Source organism: Terrapene carolina, unplaced genomic scaffold, assembly GCF_002925995.2.
Source record: "Terrapene carolina triunguis isolate 2854851 unplaced genomic scaffold, T_m_triunguis-2.0 Scaffold32200, whole genome shotgun sequence".
NCBI classification, from domain to species: Eukaryota; Metazoa; Chordata; order Testudines; family Emydidae; genus Terrapene; species Terrapene triunguis.
The window spans coordinates 428,813-455,740 of NW_020696551.1; the positions used below are offsets into that span (position 1 = coordinate 428,813).

The following is a 26,928-nucleotide window of genomic DNA, read 5'->3' on the forward strand; positions in this document are numbered from 1 at the left end:
GGCAGTAGGGGGCTGCCGGTTGGGATGGAGGGGCACCGGCAGAGCTGTGCAGGGACCCAGGCTTGGCAGTACGCTGTTGTCATGGGGGTTGAGGAGCATTGGCAGAGGGGTGTGGATTAGCTGGCACAGGCTCTGCCAGTGCCATGGCTCTAGTGATCAGCTTCTCACTGTGATGAGCTCCAGGAAGCAGGAGCCAGCACCGCTCAGTTCAGCAGCAGCCTGCTCCTCGCCATCCCTTCACACCTCTCTCCATGCGTCACCCTTTAGAGCCCAGCTGTAACCGGAACCGTCACTAGACCGCGTGAGGGCAATGTTCATAGCGGGGAATTGCCGAACGCACCACTCTGTGACATCCCAGGCACGTGGCTGACAGTGTCAAGGGGTCAGTGGACTGGGAAGTGATGTGGGGTCCAATCCAGGCCCCGCTGAGGTTGATGGCTTCCCATGATTGGAGGAGGGGAGGCAGACTTTTTCAAAGATTATTTCAGTGCATTTTTGTGCTGAGTCCATCCTCGAGTCTGATTAGCGGGGCTGGTTGGAGCAGGATTCTGTGCTGACCTTCCGTGGGAAGGAATAGTTTGTTCACCTTTATGATCTGTAAAGAATGACTGAACTTTTTAAAAGTTTTTTTCCCCTACTTGTTTTTACTATCAAGTTTTTCATGTTTTTTGCTGGAGGTCTCTGGAGGACCAGAGTGTGACCTTTCTCGTTAATGGAAAGGGCGGAGGAGTTTGGCTCTTTAACATAGAAATCTTTCCTCCCAACGGTGTGCTAGGCCTTTGCGTTAACGAGGTATGAACAAAAAACAAACCCAAAGAGCTTGGAGTAGCCTGAGTTAAAATCCCTTCCCCCTCTCAGTGCTCAGTGGTACCTGTGATGACTTAATCCTGCCAGTTCTCTGATTGTCCATAGAGACATCCAGGAAAATCAGGGTAGACAAGACTTGAATTTCAAACGTAAAAAACAAGCAGGGGAAAGATAATTTTTAAAAAAAAAGAACACACAGCTAGACAGACACCCACACCTTGACACACACACACAGGCAGAAAGATACAGACCTTTCAGGCTTCCTTTATCTGTCCTCAAGAAGCCAAGGAAGGTGCAGCCATCAATCCCTCCTCCCCCCGGCATGTCAGTTGTCCCTCACTTTTCAGTGTTGCTTTGCAGTTTGCCGATGACAGTGGCTCATTTGCTGCTGACCTTTCCATTTCTTAGCAACAATCAACAATGGACATTCTGTGCCAGAGTCAAATGGCTTTAAAGAGGGATTAACTGGGGGCCTGAATACATTCAGAGGGACTCTTTCTTGCCCCACTCTCGGTCACACATGATGGATTAGCTGTTCCTGGGCTGCTGGAGCTACCATGCAGCAATCGGAGCAGTGTAAGGAACGGACGTGTTGTCTGCCTTGCCCAATCAGAGAGCAGCTCGCCCACATAACTAGTTTTTCTTTTAAAGCATATTGTGTCGGAAGCGTGTTTCCCCTTTAAAGCCTAGCGCGTCTCCATGGGAAATACTGGCTCCTCACTGAGGATGTGCTGTCTTCCAACTCGGATTGCTGAATTCTGCTCAGCTGTCGCCTTTGCTTACATAACACCCCGGGATGTAACAGCCTTCCCTGTTCACCTTTACTAGTGTTCCAGGAATTCCTTCCACTTCTCCCAGCGCTGTGATCGCAGGCCGGGATTCCTACCCCAGCGACAAATGGGGAAACTGAGGCACAGAGCGGGGAAATGACTTGTCTGAGGTCACATAGTGAGGGCCAGATCTTCACTGATGTAAATGGTGTAATACCATTGATTTCAATTGACAGCAGTTGAGGGTCTGGTCCTTTCAGTGGCAGAAAGTCCAGGTCTGAATGCTAGTTCCTTGCGCTAACCACTCAGTACTACTACTGCACGACACCTAGTGACGTGCAGGTATCATCTGTACCTGCAGGGCTTCTCCCATTGCGCCCTGAATTAGCAGAGGCATTTCATTAGTGCACTAGGTTACCAATGGCTGCCTTGGCACACACCCTTCCAGCTTTGGCATCTAAGTAGAACAGACTATGGCCAAGATTTCCAAGGATGGGGGCCTGGCAGGGACCAGGAAGGAATTTCCTCATCTGTCGCTCTACCGTTGCACAGGAAGGCTGTGGTTTGGGTGGGCAGTGTCTCTTTGCCCTCCTCCGAGCACTGATCCTTTAGCAGGATGCAAGACAAGATGGGAGGTTGGACAAGGAAGCACATGGCATGTAGGGCTCCTGCTCTCCTGTAGGAGGTGGGCTGTCAGATCACGTGGTCCGATGCAGGGCCGGGAACTAGACAGAGCAATGACCTGAAAGCCTTTGGCAGGAGGCGGGAGCCCGTCAGTCCTGAGCCAGCCCATGTGGCCAAGTGTGGCTTTGTCTCCTGCTGGTGGCTGGAACATGTGGAACGGTTTGTGAGACTGTTGCTGTCCCTGCGCTCACAGGGCTGGTCCGTCGCTCAGGCAGTAGGGGCCCCGCCCAGGTGCACTCCCAAGGGATGGGCCGGGTGTGTCACAGTGGGGAAAGTGGAAGGGGTCAGGGAGGCAGGCAGTAGCAGTGACTTTGGTGGGCAAAGAAGCCTGAGGCCAGGAATGCAGCAGGAGCTGTGGAGAGACGAAAGGTCAGGGTGGCGAGGAGGGGAAGGGGCTGTCTGGGGAACATCAGGGCAGGTGAGAGCAGCGAGGGCTGTTTGTCATTGCTGCTCCGAGTTGCAGAGGTGGGTTTTGTTTCCCAAAGGCCTTGACTTAGGAGCACGAGACCCGCTGACAGTCGCTAGAACTTGTGCTCCTAGATTGCCGGGCGCCTCTGAGAGATCCTGCTTGCAGGGAGAAGGGAAGGGCTATTTCACTGATGCAATGAAAAAGCCTTGTGGTGAATATAAATTCCAGTCTATAATATATGATGCCCCAAGCTCATAGATTTTAATGACAAATCACAGCTGAGGAGGAATAAAAAGCAAGCCGGCTGTTCTGGGAGCCACCTAGCTCCTGGGCAGAGGGGAGCCAGCACCCCGTCCAGAGAGAGGATTATGACAGGCTGAGTCATTTAACTGGGGCAAAGCCTCGGGCAGCATGAATTGGTGTCGCTCCAGGGTTGTACACCAGCTGAGGATCTGGCCTGATGTTTTCTGTGGGTTTTGATGGCTTGTGGGGACTGGGAGTGAGATCTGCACCCTGGTTACAGGCTCCAATCCAGTGCATGCTGATGTGGATGGAAGCTGATGCCATCCAGCGCCTGGTTGGCAGATCTCAGTCCAGTCGCTAATGGACACACGTCCATGTCACCACAGCCACCAGCGCTGGCGGGAGGGAGTCCCAGCAGAATGGCCGTGGAGCCCAGACCCCCTCTCACACCGAGACAGGGGCACCACAGGTGAGGGCTAAGCACAGGGCAGGGTAGCTAGCTCTGCTGGTTCTGCACCTGTGCTGTAAACAGAGAGGGCGTCAGTTCCCAGGGCTGCCAATCAGAACCTGCCATGACAGCCTGGGTAAAAGCAGCGGAGAAAGGGGGCTGTAGCCTCCCTTTCCAGGTGTAGCCTGGCGGGGGCTGGCAACGGTGAGATAGCAGGGGGTGTGGACAAATAGGTAGCAGCCCTGCAAAGGGAAGCAGGCGGGGTGACAACATCTAGGGGTCTGATTCTCCTCTAACTTACACTGGTAGCTCCAGTGCAGTCAGTGGAATCACACGCATGTAGGACCAGTGTCAGTGAGAGAGGAATCAGGCTGCTCGAATCCAGCGAAGAGCGAGCTTCACAATGGGCCAGACCCACACAGCTGGTGTAAAGCACTGCGGCTCCATTGACATCAATATCGCTACGCTGATTTACACCAGCTGAGCATCTGGTCCGATGCCTAGAGCGTTGGGGAAGCCCCTACAAGACTGAACGCTCGCCTGAACCTTACGCTCTGATTGGAGGCTGCAGCCTGGGGTGGGACTCAGGTGGGCTTCTGCTGATAAGTGCAGCCTGGGCCCAAGAGGTGCCGAGGTCTGGGAGGAATGACAGTGGGCCCTAGCTGAGCTTTTTGGGATCTCCTACCCATGTCGGGTCCAGCCTGAGTACTGAGGGAAGGTCCGTCCCCAGCAGAACTATGAAATTCCTCCTAACCCCACGCCCCTCGGCTCTCCCCTGCGCTCAAAGAGCCATCTCCACCGAGGAGCAGATTGGTGCAGTGTGGAGACCGGCAGAGCTGGGATCTGGCCTGGAACCGTCCCAAAGTTCTAGAGGGTCGGGATCAGGTGTTTGGCCCTGCCTCAGCTTTAGAACCTGTGTGTGTGAGAATTTCAGGCTAGTCTGGGAACAGCCGTGAAAACAGTCGGGGTGTCAGTCGGTCCTAGTCCCGTTTCTGCAATCTCTCAGCAGCCTGGGTTGGCCTCACGCATGGCCTCCAGCTCAGATTTTGATCCCTCAGCTGTAATATCGACTTGGAGCAAATGGAGACGGAGTTGGGGGATTTCTCCAGGGACGCTGTTCTGGGCTCAGGGGTCCTTGGCGTGGGGGGAGCTGCAGGGGAGGAGGCTGAGGTCTAAGGCAGCTAAGGGACACGAAGGCTGGGAGTAGCAACGCTGTCTATGGAGCCTGTAAATCAGACACGGGATGCCCATTGATTCTGTTCTACTGTAAGTAAAAACTACAGGGGCACTGCCTAACCCTGGAGCTGGCAGGGCCTCAGAGCTGAGCAGCCCCCCATGGGGCCTCTAGACAGGATTAGAGCATTTCTCCGATGGCTCGCCTCAGCGCCCATCAAACAGGCCTGCATCCTCTCGCCAGGGCAGCAATGCACGCAGCACACACCCGCTTTTGCAGTGCCTCCGGCCGCAGAACTCACCCAACCATTCATTGTGTAGCAAGTCAGATAATTAGCTTCTTATATATAATCCATGGGGTACGTTCCTCTTGTAACAGTGGCTGGGTAGGAAGCTGTTTTTGTTTGGGGTTTTTTTTTTGCCCCAGGAAGGAGAAAAGATACAAAATTCAAATTCAAATAAATTCTTTCCGCTCCGCAGAAGTTGGACTGTTTTTCTAACCCTGCCTGTATTCACTATGATTATATCACATTGCTGTAATTGACTTAGAGCCCTGCTTCTTAAGAAGTGTTCGGGATAAGTGATTCCATTTCATGGCGGGGGGGGGGGGGGGGGGGAGAACTTGAGCAGAATTTCAGATTCTGAGCACATTTATGACCTGAAAGCTCCCCCCTGCTTCACTCCCTATAGCTATGGAATTACTCTGGTGTTAAACCTGCTCCATGAGATCAGAGTCAGGCCACGGGCCTGGTTCTGATCTCAGTGATTCTGGTGTAAATCAAGAGTCACTCTGTAGAAATCTCTGGAGTAGTTATTGATGTAACTGGTGTGAGAGCAGAATCTGGCAGTTTGTGTAAATTCGTGACAGGTGGCTACACTGATTTACACCAGCTGAGGATCTGGCCGATAATTTTTCCTCCTGTCTCTTGTGTGTGTCCGAGTTCCTCACATGGTGATTGCTGTCTGATTTGCCACTGTAACCAGCGAAGGAATTAATTCTGAATCCCTCTCATATGGAAATTGTTGGATCAGAAAGAGAAGGGGCTTTGTCTGGAGCTGTACAACTTGACCTTGGTTTTCAAAAAGAAAAACGGGTGGGGGAGCCAAGAAACCGTGATGTCAAGTGTTTTTTTCCCTGTTTATTTGAGATTTGATTTGATTTTTTTCTGTTAAGGACCTGGGCTGATGGATTCCCCCCCCCCCCTTCCTCTGTGTTCCCCTCCTCAGCTGCTTGCACTACCCCTAATCAACCTGACCCTTAGGAGAAAAACAAAAAACCATCCCCCTAGCTCCAAATCATAGGTGTGTTTGTTTCCTTAAAATTCCACTTTGTCCAGACTCTTCCACAGGGGACTCAATAACAGAGCACCCCCTGCTGGCAGAGGCCGGCACTGGAGTAGCTGGGAACTTCCCGCACAGCCAGCGTGCCTACACCATTCCCTTCTTGTGCCCCCTCCTGGCAGAGGCTGGTATTTGAGTCCCTGGGAATCCCTTACAACCAGTGTCTCCGGATTGTGTCCCACAGCGCCCCCTGCTGGTGGATTTTGGGACTGAAGGTCAGGTCACTGCTAAGAGCTCTCCATGGCCTGACTCCTAGAATTATAATATAGAGACAGAAAAGACCTGCCGGGATTAGGTCCCATGTGGACCATCTCCCTGGTGCCTCATGGGGTCTAGTTCTACACTCTGGTTGGGCTGTCTCTCACAGATCCTGTGCTCCCATAGCCACTGTGTTCTGTAGCAACTCCTTTTGGCTCAAGTTGGTCCTGGGGTGGGTGGATCTTCCGAACGGGGGTTTCTTTCCAGCCAGAGCTCGTTCCCCATTCCCTGCAGCGAGGCTGGGACGGGAGTACTGAGAGCCCCCCAGAACCAAGCTCTCTCACCACTCTCCAGGGCAACGCAAGCATGCAGAGGCTGACCCGCTCCAGAGTGGCTGAGAGCTCTTCCGGAGCTGACACTCCTGTGCTAGCCCCTTAATTGCCTCCTGCCAGCTGGTGCTGGGCTAGGCCAGAGCCTCCCCGTGGTCTTTGCTGCTGTGTTCTTCTCTTCATCCCTTCTGGCTGACAGGCTTGCTCCTGGAGCAGCTCAGCATTCCTACCCGGGGCCCTGCGGAGCTCCTCGGCGAGCATGCCGAGGTACATACACGGCGTCCCGTGTTTTCTTTACTCTGATTACCCTCTAGGTGGCTGGAATGCCATCAGCTGTGAGCAGCCAGCCGAGCTGGCCAGTAGCACATGGTTCCTAAAGGATAAATTCCTACATGCATTAAGGACATGGTCCTGCAGGGAGCTGAGCACCCCTTTGGATGTGCTCAGCACATCTCTGGAGTGGGCCCCTAAGAAGCACCTGAGGAAGAGGCCAGTGAGGCTATTGACATACAGCAGGTGCTAAGAGGGAGGTGGGAGCGGGGGCTTATCTTTGCTCGGCTGCATTTGCAGAATGACTGGAGCTGGGCACACACAGCATCTCTGGCTGCCACTTTGCACTTGGTAGGCATCTGGGCGCTAGGAGTATTTTTGGAGAGCCCCGGAGATAAGGGGAGGCCGCGCTGAGGAATCTCGTCATCCTCTTTTGGCCCAGGGCTGATCAGCCAGTTGGTTAAGGAGACTGCGGCCCGGCTTCTAAAGGTTCTTTCCCATTTGGCCACAGGATATTGGCTCAGTAGCTCGAGGGGTGAGCTGTGGAGACTGGAGTCCTCTGCTCGGCTACGGGGCGGGACGGGGGAGGTGCAGGCACACTCAGCTGACACGACGGTCGTTCTATAGATGTGCATGGCAGGTGCTTGGCGCTCTGCTGTGCTCAGCAGTGTGAGGGCAGGAAACTGACCCGGCGCTTCCAGGTCGAGCGGAGTGCTGGGCTTGTGGCTGAGGCAGAGCACGGGGCCTCGGGCACTGGGGGCTCAACTCCTGACTCTGCCCAGGAGTCGCTGGCTGACCTTGGGCGCTTGCTTGCGCTGCCTCCAGCTCCCAGCTCCCTTGTGCTGAGCTTGTCTGTTTCCACTGTAAGCTCCCTGAGGCAGGGGCTCTTCCCTACGCTGGGACGTGCAGCACCGAGCCCAGTGGCTGTAATGGTGCAAATAGAGACAAAGCTCCCCAGCTCCCTGGGCCTTTCCCAGCTGTGTCCTGGGGAAGGCTCCGGGAAAGAAGGGGCAGCAGTTCTGGGACCGCAGTGCAGTTCGTGCACAGCCCAGTTAGGGGATCTCTGCAGCACCTGCTCTGGAGCTCAGCAGGCAGCTGTGGCATGGGACTTTGGGGGCCTTCAGCTGCCCCTGTTGGTGAGCTTAGGAGCAGCTAAGGAAGGCAAGAGTCATGGGAGCGCTCCGCCCACAACTGAGCTGCTCTGGGTACGAAGAGCCTGGTGCTCGTCCGAGGGCACCTCTCCAGCGCAGGGGGCTGTGGCGTCTGATTGGCCTGGTGACCTGTGCTGAGGTGGGCACTCCCGTCAGATCAGGCCTCCCAAGGGGAAGCGGGGGAAATGCAGCCAACCCTCCCCTCCTGCCATCGCCAGCCGAGCTCCAGGCCCTGGTTCCCTGGCCTGCCCGTGTGTGATTAATGGGCCAATCTATCTCGGCTAACAAATCAGCTGATGCCCATTAGAGGTCTGGGGGCTGCTTGCCAATTGCTGGGACGTGCTCCAATGGGCTGATCTAATGCACCACACGGAGTGGGGGAGGAGGGGCAGGACTGAGCCATCAGCAAACAGCTCCCCCCGGCTGGGGATCCCTGGATGAGCTTCCCCAGGGACCAGAGCCTTCGTGGTGCTTTGCCCCTGATGCAGCCCTGTCTCTCCTGCTCTCCCCACTTGCCCTGGGCGGAATCACCTGTCTGCTCACAGGGTCCCCTGAGTCTCCCTGAGCCCTCTCCAGGCTCTCTGACGTGGGCACAGCTGCCTTCTGGCCTATCCACCCCAAATCACTGCCCTGGTCTCCCAGGGCCTTCATGGCCCCATCTACGTCCAGGATCTCCTCTCCTCTAACCTCCCCGCACTGCTGCCTCTCAGCTGCCTGCTCCCCCCAGCCTCTCTCAAGGTCTGCACTATTGCTGCTGACCCAGGTCTCTGGAAGGGTTTCCCTGCCCACCCCCCACACTCTCCCCAAACAGAATCAAACCCACCCCATCCACAATGCCTACGAGCAGCCTTCTAGCCTCCCCCCCCCCACCCCCCCCCCCCCCCCCCCTCCTCCTCCCTGCCGCCCCCCCCCCCCCCCCCCCCGCTCTTGCTGCCATGGGCTGGGAGGCAGCTGCGTGGCTCCATGTTACAGGGTCACATCACATTGCTCGGGTTTAGACCCCCATTGTCACTGCTGCTCTGAGCACCCCTCCCAGCCAGGGGTTTAGCTACATTGCAGCCACTTGGAGTAGCACCCCCCTTCCTTACACGGTGCATGCTGGGCCGGCAGGCTAGTTCTGATCTGCACTGCAAGAGCTATAGATAACAGCACTCCTGGACGGGCCATCTGCAGGGATTGCACCTGGGACCTGTGGATCTAAGAGTATCAAATGCTACTGCTGGAACCAAAGAGCTGGAAGGCACTAGCAGACTCATGGACCACTTGCTGGAAGCCTACTCGTCTCTTCTTTCTCCTTGTGAATGATTGCAGTTTCCACCGGGCTCTCATGAAATGCAGCTACCTCTAGGGCGGAGCCCAGCAGTTGTTGGACAGCTGACAGTAGCAACAGTGCAAGCTGGAAGTGAATGAGACTGCTGCGTACCGGTACAAGAGAAATCACAGGGGAGGAGAGCAATTCGCTGAGTAGGAGACTGGCCAGGGTTCTGTGATTAACATCCCTTCTCAGGGAATAGAACTGGGAGCCCTGGTGCCTACTGCCCTGCTCTAGTGACTAGACAGCATTTCCAGGTGTGTGGATCAGGGTGAAAGCCACAAAACATACAATCAAAATCCCCCCTCTCCCCCGCCCCAGTCCTTCTGGCTCAGCTGATCTTAGCTGGAGGCCTTTGCAGTTCTCCAGGGGCAGAAAGAAAACTCTTAGGGCTACAGGAGTGCAGCTGGTTGTGATTCGATGCTCTGAGCTGGAATGGATCCCAGCCCTGGTCGATGGGAGGATCAGATGCTGACAGAATGAGCTCTTTCTCTAATGAGAGAACCTCCTGAAACCTGTCTGGGCTAATTAAGAGACATGGTGGGAAACTCCAGCCCAGGGAAGCCAGACCAAAGAACCTCTCAGCATCTCTTTAACTAGGCCTCAGGGCCTGACAGTGCTGAGCAGTCGCTGTGCAGGCACCATCTCCCTTCAGCACCGGGTCCAGAGAGAGACGGCTCCAGGAAGAGGGAAAACTCCTGGCCTGGGACAACCTGCAGAGTGGCTTAAAAATAGCCAGAAAGCAACAACTGAAGGCGCCACCTGGGAGCAGGGCCCAGCAGTCAGGACTCCTGGGTCCCAGTCCTGGCTCTGAGGCGGAGTGTGGCCCGGGGGTTAGGGCAGGGCAGGGGGATTGTGACTCCTGGCGTCTCTTGTTAGTTCTGCCACCAACTCATTTTGTGACCCTGGACTTGCCCCCTGTAAGTCAGTTTCACTGTCTGTAAAAGCGGATGATTGATACCTGCCTGCCCATGGGAAGTGCTCAGCAGTACCCTGGGGAGAAAGGTGCTACGTGAGTGCAGCACTACTGCCTGCCCGGCCCGGGCCCAGCATCCTGAATCTTCCCAGCCAAAGCCAACAATAGCCCTGAGATCATTTCCCTTTCACTGCATTAGGTGCTTCAGCAGGCGACAACTCTTGGGGAAACTCCACATCCTGGGCTCACGCCTGGCCGGGCCACAGTCGGGTTATCCAGGAGGCCAGACTAGATTATCACAATGGTCCCTGCTGGCCTTTGATCTGACTAAAATTACAGCATCCCCATGTGCTTTACAAATGTCTGGGCTGCAGGGCCATGCTGTCCCCCTTTTATAGATGGAGAAACTAAGGCACAGAGAAGTGAAGTGAGTTGCCCAAGAACATACAGCAAGTCAGTGGCCGAGCAGAGCTAGGAAGAGAGCCCAGGAGTCCTGACTCCCAGCCCCTTCCCACCTTCATGGCTTCAGGCTCTGCCCTGATAATAAATAATCTGCAAAGGTATATATATGTGGTATAAGAACATAAAAACGGCCATACTGGGTCAGATCAAAGGTCCATCTAGCCCAGTATCCTGTCTTCTGACAGTGGCCAATCCAGGTGCCCCAGAGGGAATGAACGGAACAGGGAATCATCAAGTGATCCATCCCCTGTTGCCCATTCCCAGCTTCTGGCAAATAGAGGCTAGGGACACCATCCCTGCCCATCCTGGCTAATAGCTATTGATGGACCTATCTTCCATGAATTTATCTAGTTCTTTTTTGAACCCCGTTATAGTGTTGGCCTTCACAACTTTCTCTGGCAAGGAGTTCCACAGGTTGACTGTGCGTTGTGTGAAAAAATACTTCCTTTTGTTTGTTTTAAACACTTCCTTATTTACTTTCTCTACACCAGTCATGATTTTATGGACATCTATCATATCCCCCCTTAGTCGTCTCTTTTTCAAGCTGAAAAGTCCCAGTCTTATTAATCTCTCCTCATATGGAAGCTGTTCCATACCCCTAATCATTTTTGTTGCCCTTTTCTGAACTTTTTCCAATTCTAATAATATCTTTTTTGAGATGGGGTGACCAGATCTGCCCACAGTATTCAAGATGTGGGCGTATCATGGATTTATATAGAGGCAATATTATATTTTCTGTCTTATTATCTATCCCCTTCCTAATGATTCTCAGAATTCTGTTTGCTTTTTTGACTGCTGCTGCACATTGAGTAGATGTTTTCAGAGAACTATCCACAATGACTCCAAGATCTCTCTCTTGAGTGGTAACAGCTAATTAAACCCCATCATTTTATACGTATAGTTGGGATTATGTTTTCCAATGTGCATTACTTTACATTTATTAACATTGAATTTCATTTGCCATTTACTTGCCCAGTCACCCAGTTTTGAGTGATCCTTTTGTAGCTCTTTGCAGTGTGCCTGCGACTTAACTATCTTAAGTAGTTTTGTATCATCTGCAAATTTTGCCACCTCACTGTTTACCCCTTTTTCCAGATCATTTATGAATACTTTGAATAGGACTGGGCCCAGTACAGACCCCTGGGGGACACAACTATTTACCTCTCAATTCTGAAAACTGACCATTTATTCCTACCCTTTGTTTCCTATCTTTTAACCAGCTACCCATCCATGAGAGAACCTTCCCTATTATTCCATGACAGCTGACTTTGCTTAAGAGCCTTTGTTGAGGGATCTTGTCAAAGGCTTTCTGAAAATCTAAATACACTATATCCACTGGATCCCCCTTGTCCACATGCTTGTTGACCCCCTCAAAGAATTCTAGTAGATTGGTGAGGCATGCTTTCCCTTTACTAAAACCATGTTGACTCTTCCTCAACAAATTATGTTCATCTATGTGTCTGACAATTTTGTTCTGTACTATAGTTTCAACCAGTCTGATGTGAGACTGTAATTGCCAGGGTCATCCCTAGAGCCCTTTTTAAAAATTGGCATCACATTAGCTATCCTCCAGTCATCTGGGACAGAAGCTGATTTAAATGACAGGTTACAAACCACAGTTAGTAGTTCTGCAATTTCACATTTGAGTTCCTTCAGAACTCGGGGGAATACCAGCTGATCCTGGTGACGTATTACTGTTTAGTTTATCAATTTGTCCAAAACTTCCTCTATTGACACCTCAATTTGGGACAGATTTTTCACCGAAAAAGAATGGCTCAAGTTTGGAAATCTCCCTCACATCCTCAACCGTGAAGACCCATACAAAGAATTCATTTAGGTTCTCCGCAATGACCTTATTGTCTTTGAGTGCTCCTTTAGCACCTCGACCATCCAGTGGTTGTTTAGCAGGCTCCCGGCTTCTGATGTACTTAACATTTTTTTTTCTACTACTTTTGGAGTCTTTGGCTAGCTGTTCTTCAAATTCTTTTTTGGCCTTCCTAATTGTATTTTTACACTTCATTTGCCAGTGTTTATGCTCCTTTCTGTTTTCCTCACTTGGATTTAACTTCCACTTTTTAAAGGATGCTTTTTGCCTCTCACTGCTTCTTTTACTTTGTTGTTTAGCTACAGTAGCACTTTTTTGGTTCTCTTACTGTGTTTTTAATTTGGGCTATACATTTAAGTTGAGCCTCTATTATGGTGTCTTTAAAAAGTTTCCATGCAGCTTGCAGGGATTTCACTTTTGGTGCTGTACCTTTTAATTTCTGTTTAACTAACCTCCTCATTTTTGTGTAGTCCTCTTTTTTTGAAATTAAATGCCACAGTGTTGGGCTGTTGTGGTGTTTTCCCCACCACAGGGATGTTAAATTTAATTCTGTTATGGTCACTATTACCAAGCGGTCCAGCTATATTCACCTCTTGGACCAGATCCTGTGCTCCACTTAGGACTAAATCAAGAATTGCTAGGGGAGGCTAGAAGGCTGCTCGTAGGCATTGTGGATGGGGGGGTGGGTTTGATTCTGTTTGGGGCGAGTGCGGGGGGTGGGCAGGGAAACCCTTCCAGAGACCTGGGTCAGCAGCAATAGTGTAGACCTTGAGAGAGGCTGGGGGGAGCAATAAACATGCTGCATTGGGTGCAATAAACTGGTAGTCCCCACTCTGTTCCTGGACTCTGCCTGCCTTCTCCTTTTACTCCTGCAGCTCGTTCCTTTGTTGATGTTTTGTTTTTATCAGGGGTTTTTTTGGGCTTTAAGTTTAAAGAATGTTAAATGTATCTAGCCCTCCCCCATACACTCCCCCTCTAAACCCCGTCACAAAATTCCCCTGTTAGCTGCTCCTGTCTGCTATCCAGCAGGAACTTCTCTAGTTCTTTTTTTGATCCCTGTGAGGCTAGGTCTACACTATGGGGGAGGGCGGGGGGGTGTCGACCTAAGATACGCAACTTCAGCTACGTGAATAGCGTAGCTGAAGTTGCGTATTTTAGGTTGACTTACCTGGCTGTGAGGACGGCGGTGAGTCAACCGCTGCCGCGCTGCTGTCGACTCCGCTTCCGCCTCTTGCCGCGGTGGATTTCCAGAGTCGACGGCAGAGCCATCGGGGATCGATTTTATCTCGTCTTCACTAGACGCGATAAGTCGATCCCCAATAGATCGATTGCTACCCGCCGATCCGGCGGGTAGTGAAGACGTGCCCTTAGAGTTTTGTCCTTCACAACATCCCCTGGCAAGGAGTTCCACAGGTTGACTGTGCGTTGTGGGAAGAAATACTTCCTTTTGTTTGTTTTAAACCTGCTGCCTATTAATATCATCAGGTGACCCCTAGTTCTCGTGTTATGTGCAGGGTTAAATAACACTTCCCTATTCACTTTCTCCACACCAGTCATGATTTATAGACCTCTATCACATCCCCCCTTAGTCATCTCTGTTTTAAGCAGAATAGTCCCAGTGTGTTTAATCTCTGCTCATATAGAAACTGTTCCATACCCCTAATCATTTTTATTGCTCCACTCTCTACCTTTTCCAATTCTAATATATCTTTTCTGAGATGGAGCAACCAGATCTGCACGCACTGTTCAAGGTGTGGGCGTACCATGTATTTATATAGTGGCATTATATTTACTGTTTTATTATCTTTCCCTCTCCTAATGGTTCCTAACACTTCTGTTTGCTTTTTTGACTGCCGCTGCACATTGAGTGGATGTTTTCAGAGAACTATCCACAATGACGCCAAGATCTCTTTCTTGAGTGGTAACAGCTCATTTAGACTCCATCATTTTATATGTATAGTTGGGATTATTTTTTCCAACGTGCTTTACTTTATGCTTATCAGTGTTGAATTTCATTTGCCATTTTGTTGCCCAATTTTGTGAGATCCCTTTGCAATTTCTTCACATTCAACTTGGGACTTAACTAGCTTGAATAATTTTGTATCAACCGCAAATTTTGCTACCTCACGTTCACCCCCTTTTCTAGATCATTTATGAATATGTTGCACAGTACTGGTCCCACTACAGATCCTTGGGGAACCCCGCTATCTACCTCTCTCCATTCTGAAAACTGACCATTTATTCCAACCGTTGTTTCCTGTCTTTTAACCAGTTACTGGTCCAGAAGATGATCTTCCCTCTTATCCCATGACTATTTAGTGTGCTCAAGAGCCTTTGGTGAGGGACCCTGTCAAAGGCTTTCTGAAAGTCCAGGTACACTATATCCACTGGATCATCATTGTCCACACATTCATTGACCCTCTCACAGAATTCTAGTAGATTGGTGAGGCATGATTTCCCTTTACAAAAGCCGTGTTGACTCTTCCCCAACAAATTGTATTCGTCTATATGTCTGATGATTCTGTTCTTTACTGTTGTTTCAACCAGTTTGCCTGCTCTTTCTCTGTGTGGGGAAGCCATGGCTGATCTCCCCACTGCCTTGCGGGCGTGGGGATGCCCCGAGTGAGTGCTCCACTCCTGATCACCATGCTGAAGGGGAGGTGCAGCTCGCGGGCAGATCTCCCAGCTGGGCAATGGCAGAGCTGATCCACTAGCCTGGTGCCAGGGACTCTCCCATGGGGGGGGGGGGGGGGGGGGGGGGCTGGTGCATCCTGCTGCGAGGAGCGGAAACGCTCAGCTACTGGAAGGGGAGGGGTGTACTCCTTTCTTTAACCCTTGCCATGCCAGGGAACTTTGCTAGAGCTGCCCCGCTGAGCCTTCTCCAGGGCATGTGGCACATCCCTTGCCATTGCCTCCCCATCCTGGCTGTTCCTGTGCTGGCGCTTGCTCTCGGGTTGGTTTCCGGCAGCCCCCGGGAGCGCTGGGCAGCCGGGCAATGGGGACAGAGGCTGAGCATCCCCTGTGCCTGGTCTCGCCCATCAGGCCGTATGGGGTGCTGCAGGGTGCGTGCTGCTGCGAAGGGGCTGCATCCTCTGGGAGGGAGCACGAGCACTGGCTGAGAGCAGGACCTGGGTTCTCTCCCTTACCCCAGTGTCCCTTCATTGACTTCACTAGCGTCACTCCTGATTTACACCAGGGGAATGAGAGGAGAACGGGGCCCAGTGGAGTCACTCCTGATTTACACTGGTGAGACAATAAAACTGTCAAAGTGGTGTGAATCCAGAGTAAGTCCATTGAAATCTCTCCAGTGGGTTCACTCCTGATTTATACCGGTGTAAATGACTGCAACATCTGAACCAGAGAGCTACACCTGCAGATACCCATGGAGGGTCTGGACCATTGTTTTGATTGACAGTCTTCCTGCGGTCGAAGGGAAATGCACATCTTATCAATGGAGGAATCAATAATCTGTATGCTGTAATGGCGATCGTCACTGGGGATCTCAAAACACTAAACAGCAGACACTAAGGTAGCACCAGAGCAGGGACTAGAATCCAGGACTCCTGCCCTCAGCCTTCCCTGCAGCACCATCCCTTTGGTAGAGCCCTGTTGTCTCTGAATGCCCCGGGAGATCCCAGGGGGTGAGGCTCCGGGAAGGCCTTGGGCTACTTTGCTTTTTGTGCATTAGCAAAGCCTACTTGGGATATTCCCTCTGCTTGCTGGCAACAATTCAATCTTGTATCCTAGCCACGGCCCAGCCAATCCTGCTCCTTGTACCACGCGCGGCACTCGGCAGAGCTCAGCTCCCCCCGCTGTGTGGAGAAAGGGGCTGGACGCAGCTTCTCCAGCTCTATGTGCACCTGCCTGAGGGGTTGCCGTGCAAAGCGCAACATCCTCTCTCTGCTACGCCGATGGCTGGACCCCCCTCCCTGGTGTCTCAGCCCACTGCAGATGCCTGGCGAGCAGGGGAAGCCCTTCCCCGGAGCGGGAGGGCTGGTAAATCCCAAGTATCAGGAGACAGTAATGAGAAGCACATGTGATATTCTGATAACTTGCCTGCGCTGGGGCTAGGGAGGGGGAGAGGGGACGGAGACAGAGAGAAAATACTGACTTAGGGTGGGGCTGCCTTCCCTCACTTCTAGAACCAGCAACTGCTGAAAACCATGGGCCGACGCGCAGATGGTGCAAATCAGCTGCTCTGACCTGTCGGGATCTGTGCTGGTTTACGCCAGCTGGGGTCTGGCACACCTGTGCTGGCAAGCACAGCTCCTGAGGGCTGGTTTATTTCCTTTGAGGTCCAGGGCGCGCTGGCCGACGGTGCCAGGTGTCTCCAGCGAAAAGGCAGCTACGTAGATTGTACGCTCACCAGGGCAGGGCCTGGCTTCTCATTACATGTGTGTGGCACTGGTGTGATGGGCTCTGACCCTTGCTGGCACACCTAGGCTCCATCACAGCATCAGTAATTACACTGCCTATCACAGCCCAGGAGAGGCAGGCTTCCTACCACTGACCCCTGCCACGGCATCTCAGCCCTGCCCTGTCAGGTTTGTCCTCCAGACTCCACAGCCCACTCACCCTTGGGCTCTCTGCTGAGGCTGCAAACGAGGAAGTCAGTTGTCATGTTGATTTTCTGTCAATGCTTGTGTGTTTGAAAGGAGGCTGAGACCCGCTGAATTCATTGCACACCGGCCACGGCTGGGGGATGACAGCAGTTGCTGAGCAGGGATGCCTGGGGCCATCGAATCGATGGCCATGCTGCCGTTACCGTAGGTCCTGCTGCGATGTGTTTGGTCCGGCTGAGCCCTGCAGTTCGCTGGTGGAGAGACGGGGCTGCAAATGTTGGGTTTGGCATATTTGTGGTAGCAGCAGCTTTTCCTGGACTCTCTTGGCATTTGTGGAAGTACGGAAAAGCCCTGTCTTAGTCAGAAGGGCTGTGGGGCATTGGCACAACCATAATGGGGAGCCCAGATCTGGGGGTCAGGACTGAGGGACACTGGCAGAGCTGGATGTGAGAGAGCCCAGGACTGGAATAGCAGAGGGGCAGTGGGTGAGAAGTGAAATACATCAGCTGAGCAGTGCATGGGGGGGAGCCCAGGGCTGGGATTGAGGGGCTCAGGCCAGGGAGTGCTGCACCCCAGAACTGAGCTGCGTTGACAGCCGAGGAAGAGGAGCAGTTTGAACAGGAGGCAGGGGTTGAAGGGCCCGGAGCTTAGAGGCGGCTGGCAGCGGGAGGAAGCTACGACCCAGTTGTGGATCACGCCCACTTCAGGCTGGGGCTTGACAGGGCTGTGAAGTGCCTCTGCCCAGAGACAGTCTATGGGGACCCCTTTGGCTGGGGAGCAACCGGAGCCTCACCATAACCTGTTCTCTTCTGCTTCCTTCCAGGCACCTCTTGGACAAGGACACCTTCTCCAAGTCTGACCCAAGTAAGTACCAAGGGGGGTTGTGCTGGCCGGGGCTGCTTTAGAGCTTGTAAAATCCAATCTGCCACCTGGGGTGAGACGAGGAGCTGGCCTCAGCCAGAGGCCCCAGTCCTGGGAGCTGATTGGCAGAACGCTGGGGCCCAGGGCACAGGCACAGCAAGTCATCCATGGGACAGACCCACCTGGCTGTGGTCGGAGAGCTTCCCGCTGCCCTGGCCCAACGCTGGTTATCGATCCGTGGTTCTGCTCTAAGTTTGTCTCTCGTGTCTGATCTCACTCGACTCTCAGTTTTGCCCTCTGGCCTGTCTGGGACTCTGCCCTGGCTCCTGCTCTGACCACAAGGTCTGACTGCCCACATCCCGGTGGTGATGTGCTAAGTGAGCCCAGGGCCGCTGAGGGTCTCCTGTACAACTGCTGCTAACCCTGGTGGGGGGAGACCGGAATACACATGGGGGGACTCCGAGGGGTTGGAGCTAGGGGTCCCAAAGGTGGGGGGCTTCTCCAAACCCCCTCCGCCTCCGGGGTCTGCAGACTTGGGCCTGAGGGGGCGGGCTTGCAGGGAAGGGTCTCAGTGCCTCCTGCTCCCTGTTGGTCAGGGGCCCCAGGGAGAGCTGGGGTGGGGTACGTCAGCACTGGAGCAGCCAGGGCCCTGTGGCCAGAGGCCTGCGCACATTGGTCTGTGAGCCCCATGCACAGCAGCGGGGGCAGGGCAAGCGATGGATAAGCTGGGGGGCTGGGAGGAAACCCTCCAGGAAAGGGAGGTGCAGCGGCCTGGGAACATCCTCTCCAGCCCAGCCCCAGAGAACCCCTCACAGGGGACACTGAGCGCAGGACTTCGGGGGTAGCGGGGCTCAGCGCTGGGGATTGGGGTGCTCCTGGTCTGGAGCAGGGTCCAGCAGATTAGTACTTGGTGCAGAGTGCGCCGTGCCGCTAGGAAATTCATCTTCCCGGGATGAACTGCGCCAAGCCCAGCCGAACTCCCTCGTCTCGTAAGCAGCTGCTCTGTTCAGTAAATAGCATTAGAATCGAGCCCACAGCTCCTTGACTTGTCTCCAAATGACAATTTGCTGAGAGTGCCTCTCAGCTCTCGCTCTCCTCTGTGAAATCCCCAGACCAGATCTGGGTGTGAAATGAGCCAGAAATCCCCTCGGGTTAGCTTTTAACTCGTTAGCGCAGCATGAGTCTGGCCCAGCCTCCAGGGAGCAGAGATGTGGGGGAAGGATGCTGTGGGGCAGCATGTCATCCAGCACATGGCACTGCATGGACAGTCACGTTAAGCACATGGGAGTGCACATGAGGCTGCACTGGCGCAGTTATGGGGGGGGGGGTGGGGAAGGGGGCATTGGATGGCTCCAGGGATGGGGGTTGGGGCCGCAGAGTCTCTGTCACTGATTCAAGTCCCGTCCAGGCCAGAAGTGACTGCTTGGTGGTCCCTGTGTGAGATGAGTTTGCTGGGTCTCAGGCTGGTTCCTACTGACTGAAACCACCAGTACAGCTGCCTGCAGTGAGGCGAGAGTCTGCGTCCCAACCTCAGGGCAGACTGGCGGGAGCAGGGCCCATATTGGCTGAGTTCTGCGCTTAGATTTCAGCAGCCAAGTATCAAGTGTGAACGTCTCTGGCACTGCAACAGCCTGAACACGGAGTCGCAGACAGTCCCCTTGGGCATGCCGATTTGTCTCGCCGCCCATCCACCTTTGTGGTAGCTGGTCCCTCACCACAGATTACAGCAAGGTTCAGGTCACTCCCAGTCCCAAAGGACCAGTCACTTCCCCCAGCTCAGTTGCACCTTAGATCTCACCCCAAGGACAAGGTTTGCAGCCAAGCCTCTAACAAACTATCTACAGATGTATTACGTAGGGAAAGGAAATGAGAATTATTGACGGGGTTAAAGCAGGTGAACAGAGAGAGGTTTTCAAACTTAAGATTGTAACTTATTTGTATAATACAGTAGAACCTCAGACAGGAACTCCAGAGTTACGGACTGGCCGGTCAACCGGACACCGTGTGGAACTGGCAATATGCAATCAGGCAGCAGCAGAGACAAAACAAAACCCCAGCAAATACTGTACTGCAGGGTTCTCAACCTTTTTCTTTCTGAGCCCCCCCTCCAACATACTATAAAAACTCCAGGGCCCACTAGGGGCGGGAAAGGCTTGGGGCTTTAGCCCTGCAGGGCTCGGGGCTTCACACTTCAGCCACAGGGCGGGGGGTGGGTAGGTGGGAGCTGGAGCTGCAGCCACACGGTGGAACGGGGGGAGTCAGGGTTCCAGGGGGCGGGGGGGGGGGCTCTGGGGTCCTGACCCTTGGGAACACTGGGCCCCAGGGCTTTAGACTTGAGGGGGAGCTCCGGGGTTCAGTGCTTCAGCCCCACAGCTTCATTTCCGGCTTCAGCCCTGAGGGGGGCTCTGGGTCTTGGGGCTTTACCTATGAGGGGAGCTCTGGTTTCAGCCCCAGCGTTCTCCCCCATGTAGCTAAAGCCCTGAGCCCTAGTGCCCCCCTCGGCTGAAACCGGGAGCAGTGCTGTGTGGAGCCCTGAGCCCCAGTCCCCCGTGAGGCTGAAGCTGGGAATGAAGCTGTCGGGCTGAAGCCCCAGGCCCAAGCACTCCCCCCAGGTCTAAAGCCCTGAGCCCTGGTGCGGGGCAGAAACCCTGAGCTCCCCTCCGGGAGCCCTGGCATCCCGAGGGTCAGAAACCTCGATCCCCTCACCCGCCTGGAGCCCTGACCCCGCCCCCCACGTCTGCAGCCCCAACCTCGCTCCCGTGGCTGATGTCCATAATGTCTTGTTCAGAGTTACGAACAACCTCCATTCCCGTATTTCTGAGGTTCAACTGTAGAAGCTTCTAAAATAAACAAGCTCTATACATCCTTTAAGGCTTCTGGGGATCTCTTACTTATGTCTAGTAAACCTCACTGTCCCTCCCCCCTTCCCCCGAGTCCAAGCAGCACAGAGATCCAGTTCCTCCTTGTTAGGAGTTTTTATCCCCCCTCTTACCGTGTGCTCTGAGCTGCAAACTCAGCCAGTGGGAGGAATCCACTCTCATGACCCATTTTCCTGGGCAAGGGCAGAACAGCCAACATCTTTCGTCCTCTTCAATGTCTCACAATAGTCCACCTGGTGTCGATGGACCTCTCCTGTGGGGCCGAGCATCACACCTTCGGTTGGAGCCCAGCCCTTCGCGCTAGCTAACATCTCTCTCCTGGCTGGTGGTTCACACTGTCACAGGCTCACAATACAGCTGCTCACCGGTCACCGTCCGATAAGGGATACCGACGTTCTGGGTGAGATTGACGCCGGCAGCTGCTCCCAAGCACTCAGTAAAGTCCGAACACTGAACACGTCCCTACAGTTCGAATACAGGAAAAACGGTGTTATCTGGCCCTGTACCAACCGGAACACTCTGTAAACCGGCATTTCTAATCTTCATAGAAAGTCCAGTTTATAGTCTGGTTGGCGCGGGGCCGGCAGGCTCCCTACCTGGCTCTGCGTGGCTCCCCAGAAGCGGCGACATGTCCCTGCTGCTCCTAGGCACAGGACCTTCCATGAGGGGTTCAGGGTGTGGGAGGGGGTGCGGGGCGCAGGCTCTAGGTGGGAGTTTGGGCACGGGAGAGGTTTCAGGGTGCCAGATCTGGGCGGCGCTCACCTCAGGCGGCTCCCTGCAATCGGCAACCTGTCCCTGCTACTCCTAGGCGGAGGCACAGCTAGGCGGCTCTGTGTGCTGCCTCCACCAGCAGGCGCTGCCCCCGCAGCTCCCATTGGCTGCGGTTCCCAGCCAATGGGAGCTGCGGAGCTAGTGCTCAGGCACGGGGAGGGAACGGGGTAGCGTTGGGTGGGGATCCCCAGGCCAGCAGCAGCTTGTGCTGCTCACATGGAGCTGCCCAGGGAGCAGCTCCCTGGGCCAGGCTATGCCATGACACAGAATAATCTCTGGTTGGTCTTTCCGCTGCCACTCCATGTGGCAGCCACAAAGCCGCCTGTCAGATCCCCTGGGGTGATTCATTCCACCCCCTGGGTTGGGCAAGGAGACGCTGCCAGCCGGGCAAGCTCAGCATGGCTCCTGTCAGCCCTGCTGGGGGAGGCCCCTGTTCCTCCCACACCCAGAGCAGAGGTCCCCAGTTTCTGGTCCCATGTGTGTTGGGTCTGGTCAGTGATTCTGGGCTTCTTTAAAGGCAGTCGGGTAGCACTAGCAGTCCCTGCTCTGGGCACATGCCAGGCGGGCATGGAGACTCCGCCCAGGCCTCTGAGCAATGCCCTGTCAGTGCTGGGGAAGGCCTGGCCTGTGCTGAAACCATTTCAGAAGAATCTGGGTTAGGCAGCTTGGCCTAGACTCAGCTTCCTTGGTGCTGATCCGTGGGGCAGGGGGGCAGCAGGCTTCTGAGGGGTGTAACTGCACTCAGAGCAGGGCACAGTGACCCACAGGTAGGAACGATGTCTGTAATAACGCATGCACTGATGGAGCACCAGCGTGGCCCCATGGTCAGGGCATTTGGCTGGGACTCAGGCTTCTATTCCTGCCTCTGCCACTAGCGGCTGGATGACCTTGGTCAAGTCACTTCCTTTCTCTGTGCCTCAATTTCCCCTCCCACCCTCTGTCTGTCTGGTCTGTTTGGGGTGGGGAATATCTCTTAGTAGAGCCTGTAGAGCAATGGGGCCCTGGTGGGAGCCGCTGGGTGCTAGTTGTGATGCAGCTAACGCTGACCTCTGTGTGTGGGGGGGGGGGGGGGAGCCAGAGAGATCCCCTTGACGGACCAAAATCTTTGGCTTCCAAATCAAAAAGGCGACACTAGAGCCCCACCCTCTCCTTCCTCAGAGTGGGAGGAAGGCTCTGGTCTGCTGGACCAGACGCCCCAAAGGAGAGGCACGTACCAGTCCAACTGTCCACGTTAACCTGCGTCCTGTTCTCTTTCCCCCCAGTGTGTGTGCTGTATACCCAGGGGATAGAGACCAAGCAGTGGAGAGAGGTAAGAACTGTGCCATTTTTTCCTATTTCTGTGGGAGAAGCTGGGTCCTGGGTGGGGCGCAGAGGTGAGAGAGGCAGTTGAGATCAGTGGTGAGAGCTTGCGGCCCCCTGGCTCCATTCCCAGATCTGCCATTGATTTGCTCTGTAACCTCGGGTGAGTCTCTTCACTGTGACGTGCCTCGGTTTCCCATCTGCAAAAGGAGGTTAATGCTGCTGACATGGGTACTGTGGGAGGGACTCCAGGATTGTATGCAAACCGCGTTGAGAGCCTCACTGAAAGGTCCCCAGAAAAGGGCAAAATATCCAGCAAACTGAGTAAGGAAAGTCTGGAGGAACAGCCCGGTGGGGTGGGGGGAAGGGGCAGGATTCAGCCTGTTCCCCACCCCACATCCTGCCCCAAGCTTGGCTGAGCTCAGAAAACCAGACCCGCTTCTCAGCCGGCCTCTTTCGCTCCCAGCCTCGGCAGTGTCGTGTGCATGTGTCTAGGGCGAAAACATCCTGCAGCATGGGGCTGTGTGCGTGTGTACGTGTATGTGTACATGTGTGTGTGTGTAGGTGTGTGTGTGTGTGCACACTCTAAGTCTGGTGTCCTGGGGGGCTGTCTGGGGCTGGCCTGCCTGTCTGTGTGTGGGGAGGCGCTGCGCGTGCCACCCAGGTCCCAGGTAGTCTACAGCGGGACTCCTGCTCTCCCTGGGAGGAGAGGCCCTGCAGACTGACGTAACCAGCCACCCAGAGTACGAATGCGAGGCTGACGTGCCCAGCGCCATGCACAGCAACGTGGGCTGCTCCTCGGGTCCACGCTTGTCAATTGTGAATGGTGCGGTAATCAGAGTGGTTCTGCCTTGCAGCCACCCAGGCTCTGGGAGGGAGGGGGGCAGAGTGCTGGGGGCAGCAGCCCCAGAGTGGGGGGTATTTGAACATGAGCGGTTAATAACGGAAAGCTCCAGTGATTAGTGGAGGACAGGTCAGCAGATACATGGGCACACGTGTGTGACTAGACACGAACACACGTGAATGCACAGATACATGTGAGCGCTCAGACACAAGCCCATATCCATCAGCAGACACACAAACACACATACCCATACGTTTACACATGTACACACAAATACACTTGTACACAAACACAGTAGAACCATCACACTTGAAGTCCTTCTCCTTCAGAGGCCTTCAAGACCCCTGTTCCCACAATATGCTCCCCTGGCTTTGAAGAGACCCCTCTGGGCTGGGCTCCCATGTGCCTGGCTCCGGCCTGACAACACCGGGCTCTCCACTCGGGTGCACAAAGAGCTTGTGCGAACAGCTGGGCCCCGCTCTGGGGCTCTCTGCGGGAGGGGCTGTTTTACCGATGCCTGGCAGCCGGACAGGCCACTCAGTTTATGACAAAGGAAGTGCCTGTGGGAGGAAGTGGGGAGCTGTCAGCATTGAAAAGAGTAGGAAGGGCCCTTGTGACATAGGAGCTGAATGCATGTGTGTGCGCATGTGTGCTTGTGCGTGTGTGTGTGCACGTGTGTGCATGTCTGTGTGTGTGCGTGTGTGTGTCCCTGTGTGTGTGCGCATGTGTGCGTGTCCGTGTGCATGTGTGCATGCGTGTGTGCGTGCATGCGTGTCCCAGTGTGAGTGTGTGCACGTGTGTGCGTGCTCGTGTGTGTGCGGTTCACGTATCAGGAGTTTTATCACTTATAAAGCCAGGAGGGACGACTGATCATCTAGTCCAACCCGCTGGCTAGCACAGGCCCTGGAAGAGTCTCTAGAGCAGTGACCACCCCCACCCCCCCCCGATTTACAAACTACCGTGATGCCGAAACCCCCCCCCCCCCCCCTTTAGTCAGTTGTTCCCCTGGCTAATCCCCCCCCCCCCCCCCCATTAGACTCTGCACCTTCCTTCCAGTCTGCAGTTATCTCGCTTCAGCGTCAGCCACTGGCTCTTGTTAGACCTCCGGCTGCTAGAGCGTCTATTATCCCATTGCTGTTCCCCACGAAGGTACCTCCAGACTGTGATCAAGCCACCCCGGGCCTCCTTGTAGCCAAGCAGATTGAGCTCCTGGAGTCTCTCCCTATAAGGGATGTTCTCCAACCCTTCACTCGTTCTCATGGTTCCACCCCTCCAAACCCTCCCCAAATTGACCAGCATCCTCCTTGAGCTGGGGGCCCCAGGACTGGACACAGGCTCCAGCAGCGGTCGCAGCAGTGCCAAGCACAGATGCCATAATGTCTCCCTGCTCCAGCTCCAGCTTGGTGACACATCGCAGGCTGTTGTTAGCCCTTTGGCTTTGGCCTCGGCGCCACACCAGGAGCTCTTGCTCAGCAGGTTTCAGGGGGCGCAAGCCCCACACAATGAGCCAAACTTCCCTTGCCAAGATGCTGGCAGCCTCCTGGGTCCCTCACACTTTCATATGCTTCAAGGTCGGTCCTCGGGGTGATATTTGTGTGCGTGAGAAAGAGACCAGGACGCTGCTAGACAGTGAGAGAAACCAGAAGGGACAGAGCGTTAGATCCCTGCGTTCCTGCCACCTAGTTAGTAACAGCAGAACATCAGCCAGCCCTGATCTACTCTGCTGGCTTGTTGCATGCCTCTGCCCTGGTCACAAGGATACCTTTGCCGGGCTGAACTGGGGATCAGAGTGCTGCCACTGCCAGACCCTCCAGCCACCAGCGGTCGTTGTCTGTCCCGGCTTTGCTGGCAGATGAACCCGGGAGCTGCTTTTCCCGGTGATTAGCTCACCTGCCTCAGTGCACGGCTGTTTGGAGGCCAGCCGGCCTCTGGCTGGCTTCCCATCTGTGCAGAGCCAGCAATGTGTGCGGTTCGGTCCGTGGGGAAGAGTTGGGTTCAGCTCTGTTTGCTGCACAAGTGGGATGAGTTTGAAGGTCTCAGCCGACTCAGATGAGACTCTTGCTGCCCCAGAGCCCCAGGGCAGGAAATGCCTCCTGCCAGCTCTGCCTGGCTAGGAGAGACTCATCTCCCGAGGGTGGACTATGGCAACTCAGCCTGCGGGAGGCTCGCAGTGCAGAGCATGGCATGGCCCCTGGGCGGGCCACCGGTGCAAACCCAGCACACCAATGCTCCTTGCCTTGGGCTAGACCCCTCCCTGCTGTGACGCCAGCTGAGGCACGCTGGGGAGGACTTTGCTCTCGTCTGCTCCAGTGAAGCAGGAGCCTAGCTCGGGGGATCCAGACTGGGCATTGCAGGGCCTCCTGGACAGCCGGGGAACTGACTTGGTTTCAGTGGCCCTGCGTGGTGTGGCGGAGGTGGAATCCGGGAGCGGTGTGATTTACACTAGCTGAGTCTTTGCACACAGCCCCGGCCACAGGCTGGCTCAGCCCATTCTTGATTGCTTCGTTAGCTGGGAAGTCAATTAGAAGTGATGAGTTCTTCCTCTTCTCCCCTGTCCAACTCCCTTCTCAGATGTCTGCCAGCCCACACTGGGCCAGACCCACTGCTGGGCAGGTGCCTCAGGAGTGAGGGCCACCAGCAGAGTTTGGGGGGGAGCCCAGGGCTGGGCTAGCAGGGGCTGTGGGTCGGGACTGAGGGGTACCGGCGGAGCAGCTGTGCACATCACACCTGTCTCTAGCACCTTTTCTCCTTCATTTTCATGAGCAGGAGAATCACATCCCATCCCCGCCCTCAGCTGACAGTAGCTTCTCCCCCCATCCCCTGCCAGCATGGACTCCCCCCGCATCAGAGCTGCGGCCCTGTGGCGGGGGAGGATTGGACATGCTGTCGGCGGGGTGACATTAGCAGTGCACCCAGCACTACAGAGCCTTGGGGAGATCTGAGCTTCCCACAAACTAGAGAGAAAAGCAGGGCAGGGGCGAGCGCTGGCTGGGCCGCGTGGAAGGGGCAGCCGGGTGTGGGGAGCACTAGAGGGGAGGTCTGCCAGGCGCATTCAGGGGCTTTGCTTCTCTGGCTCAACCCTGTGGCTTCTTTTCATTGTTATTTCCTGCTGCCTGGTTTAGCGTGGGGGTGAGCTGAGAGCCAGCATCCCTTGTGCACTGCCTGTCTCCTGCTTGTGCTTATACGGCCCTCCTCGGCATAGCCCCTCCCGAACAGAGCGGATGGACCCTGCCGCAGCCTTCCTGTGCACACCTCCCACCTGTCCATCCCTTCACCATCCATCCATCCATCCATCCATGCATCCATCACTTCCTGTACGCACTATTCCACCTGTCCATTCATCCATTTTTCCATCCATCCCTTCCTGTACACAC

General features: G+C 54.6%; 1 protein-coding gene across 1 annotated transcript in view; it reads left to right on the forward strand.

Moving 5' to 3' along the window:
* The window catches only part of LOC113409303 (copine-5), a 130,466-nt gene that overhangs the window by 4,486 nt on the left and 99,052 nt on the right, over positions 1-26,928 (forward strand). Inside the window, exons 2-3 of the mRNA XM_026663065.1 lie at positions 17,724-17,764; positions 22,674-22,720. Of these exons, the coding sequence (XP_026518850.1) occupies positions 17,724-17,764; positions 22,674-22,720 (88 nt within the window). The remainder of the gene's footprint in view (positions 1-17,723; positions 17,765-22,673; positions 22,721-26,928) is intronic.